At 42.8% G+C, this 21942-nt stretch overlaps 1 protein-coding gene across 1 annotated transcript in view; it reads right to left on the bottom strand.

The window, feature by feature from the left end:
* LOC134459583 (transmembrane protein 131-like) overlaps positions 1–21942 on the bottom strand; it is a 58078-nt gene that overhangs the window by 13125 nt on the left and 23011 nt on the right. Inside the window, exons 10-29 of the mRNA XM_063211936.1 lie at positions 19910–19966; positions 19398–19459; positions 18983–19091; positions 17997–18105; positions 17360–17513; positions 16644–16814; positions 15567–15677; positions 14572–14706; positions 9473–9577; positions 9009–9095; positions 8252–8404; positions 7997–8072; positions 7272–7386; positions 5758–5896; positions 4802–4911; positions 4389–4455; positions 3514–3665; positions 2600–2742; positions 1745–1931; positions 935–1120 (exon numbers count right to left, since the gene is read on the bottom strand). Coding sequence (XP_063068006.1) covers positions 935–1120; positions 1745–1931; positions 2600–2742; positions 3514–3665; positions 4389–4455; positions 4802–4911; positions 5758–5896; positions 7272–7386; positions 7997–8072; positions 8252–8404; positions 9009–9095; positions 9473–9577; positions 14572–14706; positions 15567–15677; positions 16644–16814; positions 17360–17513; positions 17997–18105; positions 18983–19091; positions 19398–19459; positions 19910–19966 — 2428 coding nt within the window. The remainder of the gene's footprint in view (positions 1–934; positions 1121–1744; positions 1932–2599; positions 2743–3513; positions 3666–4388; positions 4456–4801; positions 4912–5757; positions 5897–7271; positions 7387–7996; positions 8073–8251; positions 8405–9008; positions 9096–9472; positions 9578–14571; positions 14707–15566; positions 15678–16643; positions 16815–17359; positions 17514–17996; positions 18106–18982; positions 19092–19397; positions 19460–19909; positions 19967–21942) is intronic.

Below are 21942 nucleotides of genomic sequence, written 5' to 3'. Positions count from 1 at the left end.
TGCGGAAAACAGAAAATTAATAAAAACACATTAGAAATCAGAGATGGCAGCCTGATTAATGCTAGATGTTGTTCTGTAGGTTTGTGTGTGTGTGTGTGTGTGTGTGTGCGCGCGTGTGTGCGCGCGTGTGTGTAAGTGTGTGTGCGCGTGCGCGGACCTACGCGCATGGGTTTGGCTTTGTCTCGGTCAAAGACACAACAGTTACATGCGCACCAAGACTTTCTCCTTTTTGAACTCCGATACGTCACCCATAATGTTGTGTAGGACTGCACGATTATGGAAAAAAATCATAATCACGATTATTTGGGTCAAAATCATAACCACGATTATTAATCCCGATTATTGATTTCTGCAGATTTTTTTTTAAATTACAACAAGATGAAATATAATCAAGAATGAATTACATATGGGATGAGCAAAATAAAATATTTTGTAATAATTATGTAAAGGCAATAGCATGAAACTTAGGTGAACAGATTTTTGGCCAGAAACACAGCCTGTCAGTATGTTCTGGCTTCAAGGACGCTCTCAAAGGTAGGTCACTATTGCCACGATTAAATCACGATTAAAATCACGACTTCGATTACACTATTTTATCATGATTTTGATTATTTTTCGATTAATTGTGCAGCCCTAATGTTGTGTGCATTGTACAATTTTGAACAAAACTATGCTCTAACCCTGCTAATTGAACCTTCACACTTCACCTTACTGGTGCAATGTGTAATTGCGAATTACCAGGGGTCCATAGATAACATTTATTCCGTGCGAATCAGGTTTAAGATGCGTTGGCGTGGTTACCTCATGATGATGGAGATGATGTGGTACTGATGTATAAGTTGTATTGACTGTAAGATGTGTTGGCGCAGTTACCTCATGATGATGGTCTTGATGAAGTAGTTGTATTGACTATAAGATGTGTTGGCGTGGTTACCTCATGATGATGGAGATGATGACGTAGAGCTCCAGCTCCCAGGAGGGGCGTGGCAGGGCCTCGGAGCAGGTGCCCAGGAGGTGGTACGGCAACGAGGCGTTCAGCACGAATGCAAACGACGAGCCGCCGCCAGAAAACAGCCGCAGCTCGCGGATCACACGCGACGCTGTGAAGTCTGGAGTGAACCTGATGGGTTGAAAGGAGGGGAAAAAAATGAGCATTTATGTACAATACTGCCCTATAAAGGCAACGTGTAGTAACTACACCAACACTGAAACTGAGAACAACAATCCCTCCAAAGTATCGGTCTAAGGATGGATATTGCATTCCCTGCAAATTTGACAGCAATATCACTACAACAATGGGACACATTTCATGATAAGTCTTTGTCACAAGATGAACGAGGTATTATAATCGAATCGCTGTCCCCTGCCCAATGCCCTAGATATTAATTGTGCAACATAATATAAGTGGAAAAGTAATTGAAAAAATGAATTGAATCATGGAGGCGGTGATTAACATCCCTAGTTCCTACAATACTTGTATAATACAAGTTTAGAAGAACATGCCTAACCTTGGATGAAAAGGCAATAAAACATCAGAAACACTCAAATCATTTTGAAATGAATAGGCAAGCCAGGCATTTAAAACGAGCCAACAATTGATGACCGACTAAAGTTTAGTTTCTGTTGTCTGAACACCAGAACCAAGTAACAGCCACAATTCTACTTCCTTAGAAAAAAAGGCTATTGCATACAAATCATTAATTTGACGATATTGCATGGTAAGTAGTCACTACTGCACACTCACATTATAACAATATCTTTGGACATGTTTGGATTCAGCACGAACTCCTGACAGTTGACTACTTTGAAGCCGTATCCCTCGCAGGCGTATCCGTTGATCTCCATGGTCTGGACGTGCAGCGGGAGGCGGCCCGTGTTCTCCACCTTAAAGGATCGTCTCAGGCTGAAGTTGGGCTCCTTCAGCTTCACTTCTGGGGGGGAAAAAAGAGTCAATTTAAAAAGACGTTAACCCCCCTTGAACGTAATAAAGAGTTGATCACAAAAAAAATAATCCGTTAATCATATGCACAATAACGTTAATTAAGTAGAAATACATTTCTATATTAACATACAATCTTACAAGAAAATGTATTTACTGCATTTGGACAAAAACTCTCCATTGTAGCAATACACATGCTAAAAAGACAAGACTATACTCAATGTCTACTGGTCTATGTACTATGTCTATGTCTATGGCGGTTAAGTGAAGGCCCTGGTGTGGTCTTCGGCATGCGTTACTTACTTGGTCCAGATAAAGAAATTGTGAGGCACTCAAGGTTACAATTTTTTACTTTTTTTTAATTTGGCTACAATGCCTACGCGTTTTGGTCCTTATGGCCTTCTTCTCAGAATTTCTCTTTCTGGACCAAGTTTGAGAGCCCCTACACTGATGAGCACCACGGAAAAAAAGGTGAAGACCCAGAAGCACTCCGATTTCCTGCTTGTGTTTGATGAACTTCTTACTCTCCGAACAGTCTCGTAGCAGCGCCTCAGTGAGACAAGACTATACTCAATATCTACTGGTCTATGTCAGTTAAGTGAAGTCTATGGCGGTTAAGTGAAGGCCCTGGCGTGGTCCTCAGCATGCTGCACTACTTACTCTCTGAGCAGTCTCGCAGCAGCGCCTCAGTGAGTTTGAAGCGGAGTGAGCTGCCTGGCCCGGGAGGTTTGCCCGCCATCTTCAGGCTCTCGTAGGTGCCCTGCCCCTGCACCAGCAGCAGGTCCAACACCGTCAGATTGTTCCTGAATGACAAAACACACACAAACCATTTTTTAAAAATGTGCTTTTTAGGGCTTTATTTCCTTTATTATTGACAGGACAGTGGAGGAGAGACAGGAAAATGAATGAGGAGAGAGAGAGATCCAAGAGTTGGATTCATTTGGATTCAAGAGCCCATAGGCTTTTCAATACATTTAATAGAGACAAGATACTTATACTCACTCCGCGCTTCTAAATTAACAATACGGTGCAACCAGAGCAGGACTAAACAATAAGTACAAAGGAAAAAGAATCTGGTGCCACACGGATGTCTATTTTCTGTTATTTATTTTTTGAGTGCAGAAAGACTAACGTTTCGACATGCGTCTTCATCAGAGTCCTCAGATACTTATTGTCATACACTAAATAAACTGCATTTATGAGCATTGAAAGAAAAAAAGTGAAGTGAAAGCCCATTGGGAAACTCCAACTCCCATTGTCATTGTGACACAGCACTCCACAGCACACAAGTGAACACTGCACACGGCACACAACAAAATTGCATTTATGCCTCACCCGTGCAAGGGGGCAGCCCACAGTGGCGCCCCATGGGGAGCAGTGCGGTGGGACGGTACCATGCTCAGGGTACCTCAGTCATGGAGGAGGATGGGGGAGAGCACTGGTTGATTACTCCCCCCACCAACCTGGCGGGTCGGGAGTCGAACCGGCAACCTCTGGGATGCAAGTCTGACGCCCTAACCGCTCACCCATGACTGCCCTGATTGAGAGGTTTGTGCAAGCATCTTGTTCTGTACCTGATGATGAGCAGAGAGGAGAGCGTGTTGTTGCTGATGGGGCTGAACCTCACGGTGAAGGCCTTCGACTCCCCCGGGAGGAGGTGCAGGTTGTGGACGAACGGACGGCTCTGCCCCTCTGTGAAGCCACTGCTGGTTCTCGTCAGAGACGTCTGCCAATCAGACCAGGGGACACGCACACGCACACAGACACACAGACACACACACTTATGATGTGCCAGCATAAAGAACTGAAAGTTAATTTTTCTAGGTAGTGGTACCATGAAGTTGTTGAGGGTCTAGACATAAAAGTTATATCTACACCGCATTCCACATTATTACGAAAACGACATTTTTCGCTGTTTTCCCAAATAATCAATACAAATGACAGTTGTCATAATTTTCAAGTCATCAGCCATTAAAAGACACGGCCATTAAAAAGATTAAAAATGGGAAATTTAGAAGGTACCAAATGCCAACTGTTTTGATGTAAATGGGAAAAAAAGAAAGAAATTTGGATTACAACACTACAAAACTGTTTTGCGTAATAATTTGGAACAGAGCATTTTGGGCATTTTAAGTGTTGTATTATTTTTTTAAAAATACCGTTATCATTGGAAGGTTCATTCAAAAACGTTTTAATTGTACTCTAATGGCTGATGACTTGAAAATTATGACGGCTGTCATTTCTATTGATTATTTGGGAAAATGGCAAAAAATGTAATTTGCGTAATAATGTGGAATGCGGTGTATGATCAAGCAAAGCCTTATGTCCCATTCAAATGAATGGCAAAGTAGCGAGCAGAAAGACATCAGTCATCTCGCTGTCGTTCTGCCACGCTCTAGTCTGAATCTGGCCTTATGCAGACCAGAACCAGAACACAGTGGGGACTCACCTGATTCCTGTGTATCTGGAACTCCAAAGTGTTGGTATCAATACTGGGCAGGTTTTTGACAGGGAACCTGTACGTTCAGGGGACAAGAATAGAATGCACACGTTTACTCATAGGATCCAGCTGACCGAACTATCATTTAAAAAATGCATTTCAAAGCAGAGCAAAAACATTGCTGTGGTGACATGTTTACCTTTTTTTTGAAAAAAGGTTTGCACACTCCTTTGGATTTTTTCTTCTTTACGTAATTTTTTCTTCTTTTTATTCATTCATTCAATGGCAATGATGTTTCGACCTCTCGGTCTTCCTCAGATAAAATCCAAAAGAGTGTGCAAACCTTTTTTCAAAAAATACGTAATCTTTTTGTTCAGCACCAGGGTATTGTGCACAAGTAACTCTCTACAAGACGTGTTTACCTTTCCAAGAGCTTCTCGGCGAATGCCAAGGGGTTTGGATAGAGAGCCAGGGGCAGGATCTGGACGTAGACAGGCCCGTCCGCCTGGTTTTCAAGTAATACTTCTACCTCCTACAATAACCAGAGGAGTCACAGGTTACTGAGGAGACGAACAGTGATGAACAATGTGGTACAGTGTAGTAGTGATTTGTGAATGCTGTCTGAAAAGATGTGGGGAGTTGATTTCGTTTGGTAAAGGAATCTGTTAAAAAGCAATGCCTGTTTTTGAAGCTTTTTATCTGCATATGGCTATCCTAACATCCTAAGCAGCCCAATTGGGCTGGAAACGAGACATACAGTATGTATAACGATCATTGTGTCTAACTGTTTAAATCACACTTGAGTTTTTCTTTTATTTCAGACATGTAAAAGTTGTATCTTTTACCTGACATGTTTCGACAGTATAACTCTAATGAAGATTAAAAGTTATACCGTCGAGACATGTCAGGTAAAAGATAAAACTTTTACATGTCTGGACTGAGTAAAAGAAAAACTCAAGTATGATTTCAACGGTGGGCTGCTTACCGATACAGTACATTTAACACAATAGAGAAACAAGATGCAATCTCGGCACATTGTGCGTGGCGGTGGTGCTGCTTACCGAGGAGCTGTTGGTGCTGGTGAGGGGGAAGAGTATGTGGCGTGAGGACTGCACCAGCGACTATTAACAACTTCTAACCATTTTTAACTAAATGGAACTGTTATTAGACCGTGGTTGACCTTTTGACCTTCGCATCTGACGTCAAGTTCTATGTTGGCAACCGGGTGATTCTGAAATTTTAGTCCATGCAGATAACTTCTGGCGTGGTTGCCAACTTTTAAGAAAAAATGCCATCAAAACTTTATTGTAAGGTCTTGGCTGGTTGACTACCATATCTGGCAACGCTGCACGTGGCGGTGGGCAGTGGTGCTGCTTACCGAGGAGCTGTTGGTGCTGGTGAGGGGGAAGAGGATGTGGCGTGAGGACTGCACCAGCGACGGCCACACCATGCGCGCGCTCACCCGGGCCTGCACGTTCTTCTGGAGGTCAGTGTCCACCTCGAACACACCCTCCACCCTGCATGGCAACAAGAGACAAGATATTCAGTATTCGATTTCAATGAATAACTGATTAACCCATTGATGCCTGATGTTGCGTTGCGCAACATTGGCCCTGGCGCCTGGAGCTGCATTACGCAACATTCAGGCTCATGAGATTTGAGACAACTTTATTCAAAATCTCTGTTTGTTTGAGATGAACGAACACATTCTAATGAAAGATGAGGGTCTTAGCTTTTAAATGCAACTTAGTGCATATTTTTATGTGCTTCAGAAGCTGAGATATTTAGGTTTTTATAGGTTGAGGGCAGCTTTTCCTTAAAAGGGCTCAGGCATTCAGCACCCTTTTTTGCAGGTGCCTTAGGCGTCAATGGGTTAAACAAACAAAGTAACCATTGCAGATATGCAACACATTCTTCTGCAATTCAGTGTCCAATTCGAACACACTCTCCACCCTGCGGGGCCCAAGAGTCATCGATTTCAATAACTGCTTAAACAAAAGGGTGTCAAACTCGAATCGACTGAGGGCCAAAATCAAAATCTGGAACAAAGTCGCAGGATGAACTCAATATTAATTTAAAAAAAAAAAAAAAAAAGAACTACAATTGTGTGTGCTTGCTCTTAATACTCATAGTTAGATTTCACACACGCTCTATTCCATCATACTATATGGTTGTTCAAATGTGCCTGCTGCTTATATTGTGATGCCTATGAGTGTGAGCTGCTTCATTAGGCTGTGCCCACTCATATTCCTGTGATACACCAACTGTAATACACAATTTAAAATGTTCTTGCTGGCCGAATAAAATGACTCCGCGGGGTAGATTTGGCCTCTGGGCCTGAGTTGGACATCCCTGGCTTAAACAAACAAAATAAACAATGTAACCATTGCAGATATGGAACACGTTCTTCCGCAAGCCAGTGTTGACTTCAAACACTGCCACTCCACTGCCAAGAAGTCATTATTCAGTCATCATTATGCGTGTGACTTTATCCTAACAACAAACTCCCCAACCACCTGACTGCCGCCTGCATGCACTCTCAACTTGTCCTCCACCTGCACTGGTATTACATAACCTCTCAAGGTGCCTGAAGAGAATTTGTCTACCAAAGTTATTTGAAAAGAAAAACACCTTTCTTCACCAAGGCACTCAAAAAGGTAAAACTGTCTTTACTATGACATGTCCACTAAGGACTTACAAATTTCAAAGTGGAGTGCCTTGGTGAAGAAAAGTTTTTTTCATTTCAAATAACTTTGGACTTTGAATCTTGAACCAAAGAGCACCCACAATAACACTTTTTCATCTTTCGAAGGGGACTGAGCACACCTATGACTCTGAAGGCAAGCCTGTGCACTGTATGTATGCATGTAAACGGGCTGTGCCGCTACTCACTCGTCGCGGGAGCCGTCCCTGATCTGCTCCCAGGTCCTGAGTAGCATCTGGTGCAGGTCTGCGTCTCCGTCCCACTGGTCCTCCTGCATCCAGGGCCCATGGGGCTTCGGGTCATCTGAGGTCACCACAAGAGCACAGGACATCAGCACAACAGGTTAGCCACAACAAGACACGAAGGCCCTTGCTAGCCCTACCATGGCCCAACGGTAGGGAACTGGGTTACTACGCCGGCAACCCAAAAAAGCCCTGATTTTTTTTTTTTTTAAACAAAAATAAGGGGGTGGGAGTAAATAAGCAATGGCTTCATCCCACTCCTTTTTAGTTACACACAAAACATGGTACTTGTAGTTATTTAACTGGTTGCTTATTTTCTTGTGTACTTCTGAAATCAATCAATCAATCAATCAATCAATCAATCAATCAAGCCCTTGCTTAAAGATGCACTGTGTCGGATTGTGCCCAGGGTAGATATTGAAACCATGCTGCTCATTGAAACTGCTCATTGTGCTGCATATTGCCTGATTTGATATTGTCATGAATATTTACTAAGCAATACTGAAATAATATATACTAGTATGAACAACATGTATAGATAAGTTTTGCAGCTAAAAATGCAGACATGGAGAAGACTGAATGCTATTATGGAATTCTCCTAATAAGGCCTAAGGAAAAAAAAAAAAAAATCGTCTGAATAGGACAAAGCACATCATACTTCTTGTACTTACATTTCCTCAGGAAAGGCAGGCCCACATAACAGTGGTTACTGCACTGCAAGCTGGCATCAAAATATATGTTTGCCACCTGAAAGAGAAGATGGGAAGATTTCAATGAGTGATTAAGAACCCCTTGTTTGCATGGGAAAACTCATAATTAATACTTAAGCTGTGGAATTTAATTTAAGAAAAGTATTGAGAGATTGAATTCACAAAAAATAAATGGCGTTTATTCAAAATGGCTGAAAACCAATGGCTACTGCGTACCTTGGACCTGCGTTTGGGTTCCAGCTCGTCTCTGCTGTTCTTGAGGCGCTTGTGGTAGAAGCGCGGGTCGTCTGTCAGGGAGCCGATGTGCTGCACTCTCACTCTCTGAGAGAAGGAACTGCTGATGCTCAAGCACTGGTGCACCACCTTGCCCTGCACAAACCACAATAAAGGTAATTTTTTTATTATTATTATTATTTAAAAATATTTTTTAGGGGCGTTCCATGCCTTTATTGACAGGACAGTATGAGANGCTGACAGGAAATGAGTGGGAGAGAGAGATGGGGGAGGACTAGGGAAATGACCCCGTCCGGACTCAAACCGGGGTCCCCATGGGGTGGGCATGAAAGCCCAAATGTAGGGGGCTTAGAACGCTGCGCCACAGCACCAACACATTTACATGTGATGAGCATATTCCAAAGGACCTGGTTTTACCCGTCTAATCCAACCAGGTGATCATTCAAACAGGAAATCAGCTGGTTTAAATTCAACAGGTTCGCACGCATGCATGCAAACTCACTGATAAACGACCACAACACAAAGCTGTTGCAGGACAATAACATTCACAAACATCATATTACTTTTCCAAACTTATGTTTACATATAAGGTACAACAGTAACCAAATATATTGATAACAAAGTCCTCATTTTTCCCACTGTTAACAAAACATAATCACAAGTTCACCAGTAAACAGACACCAGTGATATGCAGCCATGTTATTGAGAGATTGGTTAGATGGAAGCGTGTAGTTCGTACCGGGAAGGAAGGGGGAAGGACGATGTGTTTTGGGGAACTGGCCAAACTGCCCACCGCTATGACGGCTCTGACTGGAATGGTGAGGATCTGAGAAACAGAGGAGGGGAGAGAAGGCATTGTAATGCAAAAGGCATTTCATATACTGTAGGTTTTAAAAGTATGTTCTCAAAATATTTGAATGGCAAGAATTCACACATAGATGAAGAAAGGAACTCTGAACATTCATTTCCAAAAATGAAAAGCAGTTAGGGAATGGGTCGCACTCAGTTGCTTCTTCTTTCTTTTTCTTTTCTTTTTATTCAAACATTGAATCGGCTGCAAGAGCCTTCATCGGTGTCACAGTCTCTGTCTATGTCATTTGAAATAAGCAAAAAAAAAAGCAAAAAAATGGCGCTTGAGTGATTTTGAAACGAAACTCTGAATTTACGATATGTCAAATACAGGACCATGTGCTCATACTTTACCTCATAGTCTGTTGTGATGTGCACGGCCCCGTCGTACACACCCTCTAGGTCCTTAGCAACCAGCGTTACCCTGAAGGCTGCGTAGTAACCAGAGGCCAGGATGACCTAAATGACAGACAGACAGACAGACAGACAGACAGACAGACAGACAGACAGACACACACACACACACACACACACACACACACACACACACACACACACACACACACACACACACACACACACACACACACACACACACACACACACACACACACACAATTAGTTTATTTGAGAAAAAAATACAGTGCCCCAAACAATGTTTTAAAAGCAATAATGTGTCCTTTACATAAATACCAAAATTATACTGGTCTACAGCCTCTTCAAGGATACAAGTGGCATCTCCTTCATACATGCAGACTGCATATAACTGCAAATAGTGAACAATACTGAGCTAGCTGCTTGGCCTTCTTTTTATTTAATACAGCTATTTGCAGTCCTCTCACACACAGCCTATGGACATGACCTCGGAGGCTACCTTAGATGAGTGCCACCATGGACACACAGACACGCATGCACACACACACACACACACACACACACACACGCACGCACGCACGCACACGCACACGCACACGCACACACACGTCATTTCCCTAGTATGAGTCAAATTAACTGTGTTTGTGTGAATCAACACTGCTGCTGCCAGGAGGCTGCAGCCACACCCGCGCAGCCATCTATGAACCTGTTAACATGGCCGCAATAAACAGGTTATTGGAGTAAACTGTTTATTGCTGTTTACATGCAGTCCGTCGGTTACCTGTGGTCCACTCAAGTGTGTGACACGAAGCTAGAATTTAAGACTTGTGATTGGCTATTTATCATTCTAGAATGTCAATAAACTGATAATAACACGATTATGCTGGATACATTTCTTGAGAAATCAGTTTATTAGCTAAAAATCTACCTGTGCTGATAAGATCGCTCATAAACCGATAACTGCAATAGCTATAAACAGTTTATTCAGCTTACATGAGCACTTGAATAAACCGGTTACTCCAAAAACCTGATCATAAAAGTTTTTTTGATGTGCATATAAACGGGCTCAATGAGACTCAATGGGCTCATTGCAGGGCTCGACACTGGCACCTGCCAACCGGCCAACTTGACTGGGGCTAGTAACAGTTTCAGTCTCACTAGCCAATTTGGCAGGTAACTTATTCTATGATAAGACATATCAGAATAGCGTATATTCTGCACTTTGCGCCTTGTGTATCAATTGTTTGAGTTCAAGAAAAAATGTAGTTACTCAGTTTCTATTTGTTTTATTTCCATGTAGGAAGCTTTGCACCATGCACTTTGAGCACCTCATCTTCTGAGGTTAGATGTGCAGCGTCATGTTAAAAAAGATCAAATTTGTGGCTAGTAGAATAGCTGGGTGGCTAGTGACCCGGGAAATCCACTAGCCACAGTGGCCGGCAAGCGAAAAAAGTTAATGGCAAGCCCTGGCTCACTGACAACACCGAGTAAACAGCAGTAGACAAGAGGGCAACAGATAGCCGATAACCTGAGAATATTTACACAGCCAGCCCTCTAAAAGGTAAAGCAAAGAGGCCGCCAGTGCCATAAACATGATCTCATACTTGCACAAAGACCAAAAGAGACAGGGGCATATAAAAAGGGAAAGGGCCATTAGATGGCATGAGTATTTGCATGCTGTGCTAAGAGCTTTCCCTAATATAGGCTCACCTGGGGCATCTTCACGGTAAGGATAGACCGATATTTATATCGGTATCGGTATCAGGCCGATATTTGCATATTTTAAGTGTATCGTATTAGCCGATACGCGTGTGGTTTTGGCCGATACGCAATATTTATTATTTTATGTCATTCAGGTTTTTTTAAAAGCACCAAGACACTTATTACTTGATTGTTAGACATTACTTGATTGTTAGAGTGGGTGTTTAAATGTTACAAGTTCTACCTCAATTTGATAATGTTAAAGGAATGTTTATTTTTAACCTGAGACCTGGAAAATATGTCATTTTTTAACCTTTTTTTTTTTTTACCCATATCGGCCTCAAATATCGGATATCGGAAAGCGGGTATCGGCCAAGGGTGATGGAAAAAAAAAATTGGTATCGCATCGGCCATTAAAAAACCTTGGTCGACCCCTACTTCACGATATGAAATTTTAACCTCACGGTTATTGTGACACCCCTGATGCTCAGCACTGTCATAATAAAAGCTCAACCGTGTGGAGGGAAATGTACTACAGCACACCCTGTTCACCTCAGTGCTACTCAAAAATGCGACGGCTTTCAATGCTAATGGGTGTATTCCAATATGCACACTTCCGTCCTTCACTTGTGCTTGTGGCCTCACCCCGCCTCCTGGCCCCGCCTCCGTGGAAAAAACAATAAAGCGGTCAGCCTAGCCACAACAATTTTTGGGGGACTGTTTTTCATTCACCACCCCAATTGCAAATGAGAAAATGACATTAGAATTGTGCTTTTGCAAGGTATTAAATTAATTTTCTGTCATCAGTGACAGTGAGGTCACAAGCAGGCAAGTGAGCGAGGAGATGATGGAAGCCCGCAGATTGGAATCCACCCAATATCTGGCCAACGATCATACCCTTTTCTTTTTTGTAATTAGTAGCTCAAAACAAAACAGGAAGTGGCATCAGCTGAGGCACAAAGCATGTTCCTGTTTTTTTTTTTTTAAACACATACGTGTAGGTGTTTAATATTCAGACAACGGGGTTTTTTTCAAATTAGAAGAAAGAATGGATAATGACCAGAGTGGGGATTCAATTTGCATATGTTTTCCATGTGAGCCATAATGCCTTAAGGCTAATCCAAGAACTAAATGGGGAGTGTCAAGTGACAAAAAAACAAAAAACAAAGAATCAAAAACACACCTTTTCACCAGAACAACACGTTCCGCACCCAACACAAGACAGAAAGTGGGACACTAATGCAATATTATAGCAAAGAATATGGAAGCCTTCAAGAAAATTCACAAGCTTGTTTTATGGGAAACAGTCAGTAGGTGTCGCAGTTGAGCCCTCTACCATTGACCTCTATACCAGTGATTCTCAAAGTGTGGTCCGGGGACCACTAGTGGTCCGCGACAGAGCTCAGGTGGTCCTCAAAGGGATTTCTACTTTTCCAAGATAAGCAAGCTGAAGGCTATATTTGTAACATTATTGCAAAGCCAAACATGTCTGAAATCATATTTTCACCACAATAAGGCTTGTAAATGTGAATAAAAAGTAAGTGATCTGCATCAAAAATTAACAGTGTCGAATAGTACCCGTCAACTGTCAATTCAGTTAATAGGTGGTCCCTGAATATTTTTTGGTGGACAAAATGGTCCCCGGTCTGAAAACGTTTGAGAATCACTGCTCTATACAGACGTCAATTGGCCACTGGGGTGAAAACGCCACCACTCCCGGCGTTTCCCACACTCAAGTCATGGTCCTGCTCTAAAATGTATTTTAATTTATTCAGCCAATTTCACTACAGAGTAAAAATACTTGATTTGGTATAAACCACAGTCACAGAAGAGTTTCCTGTTATTTCAGAAATATATTTCTCAGTATTTTACGTGGAAATCGTGGAAAAAGTAAATCTCACCCATACATCTCTATGTATTTCGAGCGATTTCGAGCAACTATCACCCCAGCCGCCATCTTTAAACTGATTCCCAGGAAGTTACTATGGGTATGACACCTCTAGTTACTGGAACCTCTATGATTATAGGCACCACTGTAGCAGCTTTTTGAGATGGACCCCGATCGGGAAAAGAAAGAGGGGAAGACCAAAGAAGACCTGGCGAAGGACAGTGATGACAGAGCTAAAGGGGATGGAGCTGTAGTGGGATGAAGCAAAGGCCAAAGCACGAGACATGGTTCAGTGACAGTGTATGATTGCGGCCTTATGTCCCAGCCAGGACGAAGAGGATAAGTAAAGTCAGTGTTTCCCATACATTGAGGAAACTATGACGCACCGCCCTAGTTTAAATTTGGCCGCCATAGTTTCCGAAATGTAAACAATTTTTTTTTAAAAACGATTTCCGTTTTTTTTTTCAAGCGATTTGAATTACGATTTCCTTCGCATTTTCCTCCTGGAGTAAATACATCCTATAGAGAAATCGACAAGTGCTTGAAAGACAGAGGGATCAAAAGCCTAGTCAAGTTGTTGTAGTTAACTTGGGTTTGGGAGCAATAAAAAAAACCTTCAGAGAAGGGACAGTTGGGATGAGTTTACTAACACTCCCCAGGCTGTGATGGAGTGACCATCACTAGGGTTGTGGGTGTGTTCTGACTAACATGCCAACGAGCCTGGCTCTTTGGTGTAGCGGTCAGAGCCCCGGTTTACAACCCCAGAAGGTCTGGGTTCGAGTCCCAGGTGGGCAACTCTACTCCCCTTCGCTACAAATGGTGTCAGAAGTGGGATGGTACCGTGAGGCCATCGGAAGCGTACCCATTGTGTGTGAGCCGTAATTCCATGTGAGGGACCCCCAGGATTGGTGACCCTGGTGTGAGGGACCCCAGTGATGGGTGAAGCATTGATGACAGGGCACACTGGATGGGAGAAGCATGATGGGCAGTTGCGTGAGGGACACCATGAGTGTGTGAAGCGCACGGTTGCGCTTCCCGAAGGGGAAGGCAGTGTGATGGAGTGACCATCACTAGGGTTGTGGGTGTGTTCTGACTAACATGCCAACGAGCCTGGCTCTTTGGTGTAGCGGTCAGAGCCCCGGTTTACTACCCCAGAAGGTCTGGGTTCGAGTCCCAGCTGGGCAACTCTACTCCCCTTCGCTACACAGGCTTTGTTTTACAGTTGTAATGAGTTAGGTGACAGGCCTTCATTGACACAGCAGAGGAGACATTGAGCTGTCTATGGAAATGAATGTGAATATACCCCCCCCCCCCCCCCCCCCACCCCCACAAAAAAAAAGGCCCGCGTGAAAAGACCCCCCCCCACCGGAAAAAAAATCCCGGCTGCCCCCATAGTTTCTGTGGGAAACACTGAAAGTAAAGTAAGTAGCAGCTTTATTATCTCAAGTCTTACATTAAGATTTATCGGCATGTCATGTAGAGAGGTTACCGTTTTGTGTGTGGAGGCAGTGCAGCTGTGGAGGTCTTTGGCTCTGCCCAGCGCTGTCGTCCTGTTGCCCCTCTCTGTCTTCAGCAGCTCCATGGACAGGCTGTCCCCCGTCACCAGCCACGGACGAATCACCAGCTGGGACAGTTTCACAGAGAGGAAGACATAAGGCTACATTCACTATCCACTTTGTGGGTTAGCTTGGGCACTATTGACAGGCTGTCCCTCGTCACCAGCCACGGACGAATCACCAGCTGGGACACAAGACACAAGACAAAAGGGCTTAGAGCGCTCTCAGGAGGCTGTGCAAACAATGTTACTCAGGTGCTCACCTTTACTAGTCGGGTGAAGAGTAAGTCCAAAAAATAAAAGAGGAAAGCACAGAGGCACTGAGATTTGGGGAAAAGTATAAAATACCTTTCATACTGTATAACATGGCAATTCTGTTTAAAAACCTACGCCTACGCCTACGCGTTACAGCCATATTAGCCATCATCGCCAGCTGGGACAGTTTCACAGAAGAAGAAGAAGAAGACACAAGGCTACGTTCACGATCCACTTGTGGGTTAGCTTGAGCAAAATTGAAGGTGAAGATGGTGCACAATATATACGTACAACTGGCCATCCGGGTAATTTGTTCGTAAATGTGAGTTACGCCCCCTTTTTTGGGGAAAACCAAACGAATGTCTAATTAACTTACATGCAACATCGGCTTGCCTAAATGAATACATTCCATGCTTCAGCCACGGCTGTTTGGCTATATTATTTGAACAGCCGACAACACAACACGTCTTTGGCATGTTGAGCGTGAACAACGCTAGTCTACAGGTCCTTATCTTTTGTTTATTCTTTCCCAACGCCACCAATTACCTTACATTGGCTTTTCCCCCAAAGTTTTCCCCCAAAAAGGAGCGTAACGCACATAGCACACGTCACGCCGTTTATAAGTATAAAAGTTATGCATTATCATCATCATCATCATCATCAGAAGTGATTACCTCTATAGGGTTACTGTTGACCACCACGAACACGATGCTGCTGGAGTCGGTGGCGCTGAGCACACTGAAGTCCAGCACATGCTCCTCCAGACTAGGGGGCAGCACCAGCGGCTGTGAAGCGGAAAAAGCACACACACATTAGATTATATTAGATTAGATTAGATAATTTAAAATCAGTACACAAAAGTAGATTTGATTTGCAGTCAAGTACAATCTTCAACTCTTACAAAATATTTAAAACATTTACATACAATGATTCCACAATCCACACACACATGCACTTTGAGGAGCGATTGAGTAAATTATCAAGTACAACCAAAAATCGTCATGTCCACTGTATCCGGTACAGTTGAGTAGAATATAGTAGAGTACAGTACAATGAGTAGAGTAGAGTTGAATAGAATACAGTACAGTGCAGTAGAGTAGAGTAGATTGGACGACAGCAGAGCAGAGAAGAGTAGAGTAGAGTAGAATAGAGTAGACTTCGAAGAGGGGATGTCTAAAAACACTAAAAAGATGCTGAGCACCAAAATAAAAAAAACACAAAAAAAGTTGCTGAGTGCTCAAGTCATCCCTGGGTCTAGTCACTGTGAAGTAGCCCAGTTTGTCTAGAATAGAGTAGAGCAGTGGTGCTCAAACTGTGGTACGTGTACCACTGGTGGTACTTGAGACATCTCTGGTGGTACTTGGAAAAAAATATTTTTTTGTGCATTGATTTGAAGGCTGATCAAGTTGTTGCAGTCGAAAATGTTTCTTTGGTCTCACATTTTGTAATATTGAACTGTATGAATTTGAAAACATAATGCAGAATAATACTAGGCAAGCAAGAAATTTAAAAGCAAACTTGCACTGAATGTGAGCGTAGCTGTTGATTGCGTTATGAACCTCTCCTGTATTGACTGGCAAAAGAGAATATGGAAGGCCTTTGCTGTGATATTCTAATGTTGGTTGTCAAGGTGGTACTCGGAGAGCTCAATAATTTCTTGGGTGGTAATTCACACAAAAAGTTTAAGAACCACTGGAGTAGAGTACAGTACAGTAGAGTAGAGTAGACTACAGTAGACTAGAGTGCCTTACCTCCAGGAAGCCGGTGTAGGCGCGTACGGGCAGGTGGAAGCGGGAGGCGTTGGTGATGAGCAGGATGTTGCTGTCGATGTGGATGGAGGGCCGCGCGGGACGGAAGCGCAGAGAGAAGATGGTACGGGCCTCGCGCGGCGGCACCAGCACCGGCTCGCTAAAGTTCAGCACCTACGGGGCGGGGAAAAACAAGGCAAGGCAGGTTTGTTCAAAGTTCATTGAAAAAAAAACAATGTTCTTCACCAAGGCACTTCTCCAAATAACTGGTAGCACGTTATTTTAGTAATACATCTGTTAGCACAAATACATACACTGTTAATGCCTGTATACTGTATAAGTAACTTGTGAGGCATGTACTAATCAAAATCAAACATTTGTTGGGCATTAAACACTCTGGTAAAGCTTATGTGTCGTTGGTAACTTGGTAAGTTGCCAATGGGAAATCGCTTGCAACCAAGTAAGTTGCTAACTTAGTTAGCAATGACACTGTTGAGAAACAGGGCCTGCCCACTGTTGGCCGGCCTGCCCGCCCTACTCAGAGGCGATTCTAGGGTCAGGTGGGGCCCCAAGCGAAAATCCAAAATAATGAATATTTGAAATCAAAATCACCTCTACAGTTGTACAGTATGGGCTGTTATTCACTATCTAGGGGCTTAGGGGCCCCAAGCTGCTGCCTGCCTTGCCTGGTGGCAAGATGCGCCTCTGGCCCTACTCACTCTGAACATGGTCCTGGTCTCCTCTGGCAGCGAGACGTCGTGGATGAGGATGGGGAAGCTGAAGGTGTTGGTGAGCACGATGGGCCTCTCCTGAGGATCAGGAGGACTATCCCTGATGTGGAACAATGTCACCGTGTGGTCAAATCCCAAATACCTGCACGAGAGAGAGAGAGAGAGAGAGAGAGAGAGAGAGAGAGAGAGAGAGAGAGAGAGAGAGAGAGAGAGAGAGAGAGAGAGACAGAGAGAGAGAGAGAGAGAGAGAGAGAGAGAGAGAGAAAGAGAGGGAGAAAGAAAGAACGAGAGAGAACGAGAAAGAAAAAGAGAGGGAGAAAAGGGAACGGTGGTTGTCCAAATTTAGTGAAGTTTTAAAGTCAATTTAGTTTTAAAAACAGGGATGGGGAACCTGGATTCAGAAGCTATACAATCCAGTGCCACCTATTCAAAACGACATGATTTTAGGTAGTTGGATCGGTAAAACAAGGAACACGTGGCAATAGATTGTAGGTTCTGAATTCAAGTTCCCCATCACAGATTAAAGATAACAAATCACGCTTGTCAATGCCTACAATACAGTAATACATTAATAATTTCGCCATTACATATGAAGTTGGAATGCATAATGCTGAAATGTTCTTACCCTTCTAAAACTTCCGCTTGATATGGAATTTCAAGTTTGGAGTAGCTTTTTTCTTTCGCCTTCACTGTAATTTTACCAGATATCTGCGATGGCCTTTTCACCTTTGATGCTAACAGAGGAAAAATGAAGTTAAATTAAACAAGTTAGGAACACAATCTCTTGAGAACAGGTGCAACACGAGGTGCAAATCAGATCATCACTGTTGACTTGACTAAACAGCATGAACTATTAGCAAATATTTTCCTTCAAATGATAATTCTTCCATAGGTTCAGCCATTTTTGTGCTAGCTTCGCAATCAATAATGTGCTCCAAAATCAAGAAGGGAAAAAAAGAGGCAGACAAGGCCAGCAGATGAGATGTTAGACAACAACAAGTGCCTCGGGCTCCCTGTTAAAATAGCATTTATTAGCCTCGCAGCGCCAGTTGTACTAGACAGATATTGTAAACAGAAGTAAATAAACGGACATGTGACTCAATGAATACGGCCTCTGTTATTATTACATTATAACACTTGGTGCTTTTGGGTCAAATCAGTGCCTCCAGTTTTATTTATATAAAATGTTATACCACCATTTTTGACAGGACAGTGGATGAGAGACAGGACACGAGTGGGAAGAGAGAGTCAGGGAAGGATTGGCAAATGACCCGGGCCAAGAATCGAACCCGGGTCGCCAGCGTGGTAACCCAGTGCCCTACCGCTAGGCCACAGCAGGGCCACTGCATTCAGTTGTGATATAAAAGCAGTATATGAGGGATTATGTCTATTATAATATGTAGGGATTATATCTAGGCACATAGCGGGATTATAAGATTTAAGAGGAAATGGTTATGGACACCACAACCAAAAGCCTTCCCATACTGTATGTACAGTTATCAGAGTTTACGAGAACACACACAAAGCAACACAAACAATCGTCATTAAACAAAAAAGACTGCTTTGTTGTGACTGCACTCAGACAAATATGCTCAAGACTGAGGGACTTACCATCAAAACTAATGCTCGCAACTTTGGTATATTTATTTTCTCCAGCTTTAAGTGTGATTTGCTTGAACTCTATTGACACTGCGTCATTTGATGGTGTTGGCCGTATACTCTGTGGAATGAAAACGAATGTTAATGCCATAAAAGAGATGGAGAAAAAAAACAGAAAAGACTAGAAGCACTCAGGGAGTGCAAACCTCAGTCAAGGCCATGGGGTCACTGATGTTATAATATCTACATGCTGTGGAATCCTATGCCTATGCAACAACTCCACAACATTTAATCAAAATCAGTTTATAATATTGAATTATCCTGCTGACTTAACAAACAAACAAACAAATAAACCAACGCAACCGAAAACATAACCTCCTTAGTAGGTAAATATTTAATACATATGGACTGAAACAGCGGAACTCACTGTGATTGGGACGTCTTTCGTTCCGGAATTCAGCAGGTGCAGATTTAGCTGTTTTGGTCGATCTGCAAGGAAACAGCACAGAGAGAGAGAAGGGGTTAAGTCGCAGTGTGCTGTGTATGGTTCAAGTCCCTCCACGGATATGACAGGATGCGGACATGTAGCTTTATTTTCTGTTTTATTTATTTACACATGGGGAATGCCTCTTGAGATGTGACATCTCGTTTTCAATAGGGTCCCCTTGAATTTGGTCAGTCTGTAAATGTCAGTCCGGTGAATGTTTATGTCCTTCATGGTATATATAGAGAGAAACGTAATTTCAATTTTCTTCTATGACCTGTGCAGATGAAGAAACTGACAATAAAAGCTGACTTGACTTGACAAGACAATGCAGACAATATGTTAGTACAACACATTCACACACGCATTCAATCCACCACAGTCCTCTACCCTCCACCTCAGCAACCCCGATAGCAATCTGTTGTGGTGTTACTTTTTGTATAAATGAGGCTTACCTTGAGATCGTAGTGTACCAAAGTCCAACATCTCTATGGAGGAGTATATCCCAGGTGCTAGGATAAAAAGAGCAGACAGACCATTACTAATGCAGGTAATTTTACATTACATTAGCATTTAGCAGACGCCTTTGTTCAAAGTGACTTACAAGGAGCAATTTAAACAAGAACAGGGTAAGGCACAGTGTACAGTTGCAACACTGATAGCATTGTCCTACACAGAGTAATTATATCCCCGAAACGCGGAGCGTCGGGGATGTAATGGTTTTGCGTGCACCGCCGCCGCCGCGTCCGCCGCCGCGTCCGCCGCGTAAGGTCTTTCGTGTTAACGCGATAACTTTTGAACGGATGTTTGGATTTGTCCCAGATTTGGTGTGTGAATGCTCTAGGGCAGGTTCATGAACTGATTCGAATTTGGAGGTCAACAATTTCAAGATGGCCGAATTCAAGATGGCCGAATTTTTGTTTGGCCCATTACTTCTGACCGGGTGGATGGATTTGTCCCAGATTTGGTGTGTGAATGCTCTATGGTGGGTTCATGAACTGATTAGAGTTTGGAGGTTAACACTTTCAAGATGGCCGAATTCAAGATGGCCGAATTTTTGTTTGGTCCATAACTTCTGACCGGGTGGATGGATTTGTCCCAGATTTGGTGTGTGAATGTTCTAGGGTAGGTTCATGAACTGATTCGGGTTTGGAGGTCAACAATTTCAAGATGGCCGAATTCAAGATGGCCGAATTTTTGTTTGGCCCATTACTTCTGACCGGGTGGATGGATTTGTCCCAGATTTGGTGTGTGAATGCTCTAGGGTGGGTTCATGAACTGATTACAGTTTGGAGGTTAACACTTTCAAGATGGCCGAATTCAAGATGGCCGAATTTTTGTTTGGTCCATAACTTCTGACCGGGTGGATGGATTTGTCCCAGATTTGGTGTGTGAATGTTCTAGGGTAGGTTCATGAACTGATTCGAGTTTGGAGGTCAACAATTTCAAGATGTCCGAATTCAAGATGGCCGAATTTTTGTTTGGCCCATTACTTCTGACCGGGTGGATGGATTTGTCCCAGATTTGGTGTGTGAATGCTCTAGGGTGGGTTCATGAACTGATTACAGTTTGGAGGTTAACACTTTCAAGATGGCCGAATTCAAGATGGCCGAATTTTTGTTTGGTCCATAACTTTTGACCGGGTGGATGGATTTGTCCCAGATTTGGTGTGTGAATGCTGCAGGGTAGGTTCATGAACTGATTCAAGTTTGGAGGTCAACACTTTCAAAATGGTGGAATTTTTATTTGGCCCATAACTTCTGACTGGGTGGATTGATTTGCCCGGTAACTCCTTAATTTAATGGTTCACCATTTCAGTGAATCTACCATATCAGGTAGGCCTACGGTGTAATAACCAGTGTAAAAATATTTAATACCATGTAATACTAGTGTAATACCAGTGTAAAAATAGGCAATACCAGGTACAGTGTAATAACCAGTGTAACAATATGTAATACCATGTAATACTAGTGTAATACCAGTGTACAAATATGCAATACCATGTAATACCACTTACGCACAAATAGCCTACATGATATAAGTACAAAATTGGTACATGGTGTCACACTGGTATGACGTGGTATTAAATATTGTTACACTGGTTATTACACTGTACCTAATGTGGTATATCCACTGTAATAGTGAAACATTAAAACAGTGTTACCATTTGCCCCATTTTTTCCTTAATTTTCACAATAGTCATTTGGTTTTAAGCCTATGCACGTCATTGATCTATGTATAGATATTAAATATATTTATTTTATATTTTGTATTTATCACAAACGTTCATGAAAAGGTGGACGGGAGTGGTAGGAATGATTGGGGACTGGAAGCGTCGCGTTTCGGGGATATACCTTAAGCAGTCGAAGGCGACTGCACAGGCAGTCTAGTTATACGAATGTATTGCATTTACAACCATTGTCTTTCCCTACTACATTTCCTGGTCTTTAAAACAAAACTAAGTGTAGTTTTAAAAAAAGACAGTGGA

Source organism: Engraulis encrasicolus, chromosome 12 (assembly GCF_034702125.1).
Source record: "Engraulis encrasicolus isolate BLACKSEA-1 chromosome 12, IST_EnEncr_1.0, whole genome shotgun sequence".
NCBI classification, from domain to species: Eukaryota; Metazoa; Chordata; class Actinopteri; order Clupeiformes; family Engraulidae; genus Engraulis; species Engraulis encrasicolus.
Note: the sequence above shows the minus strand (reverse complement) of the source record. Positions and strands in the feature narration are given on the sequence as shown.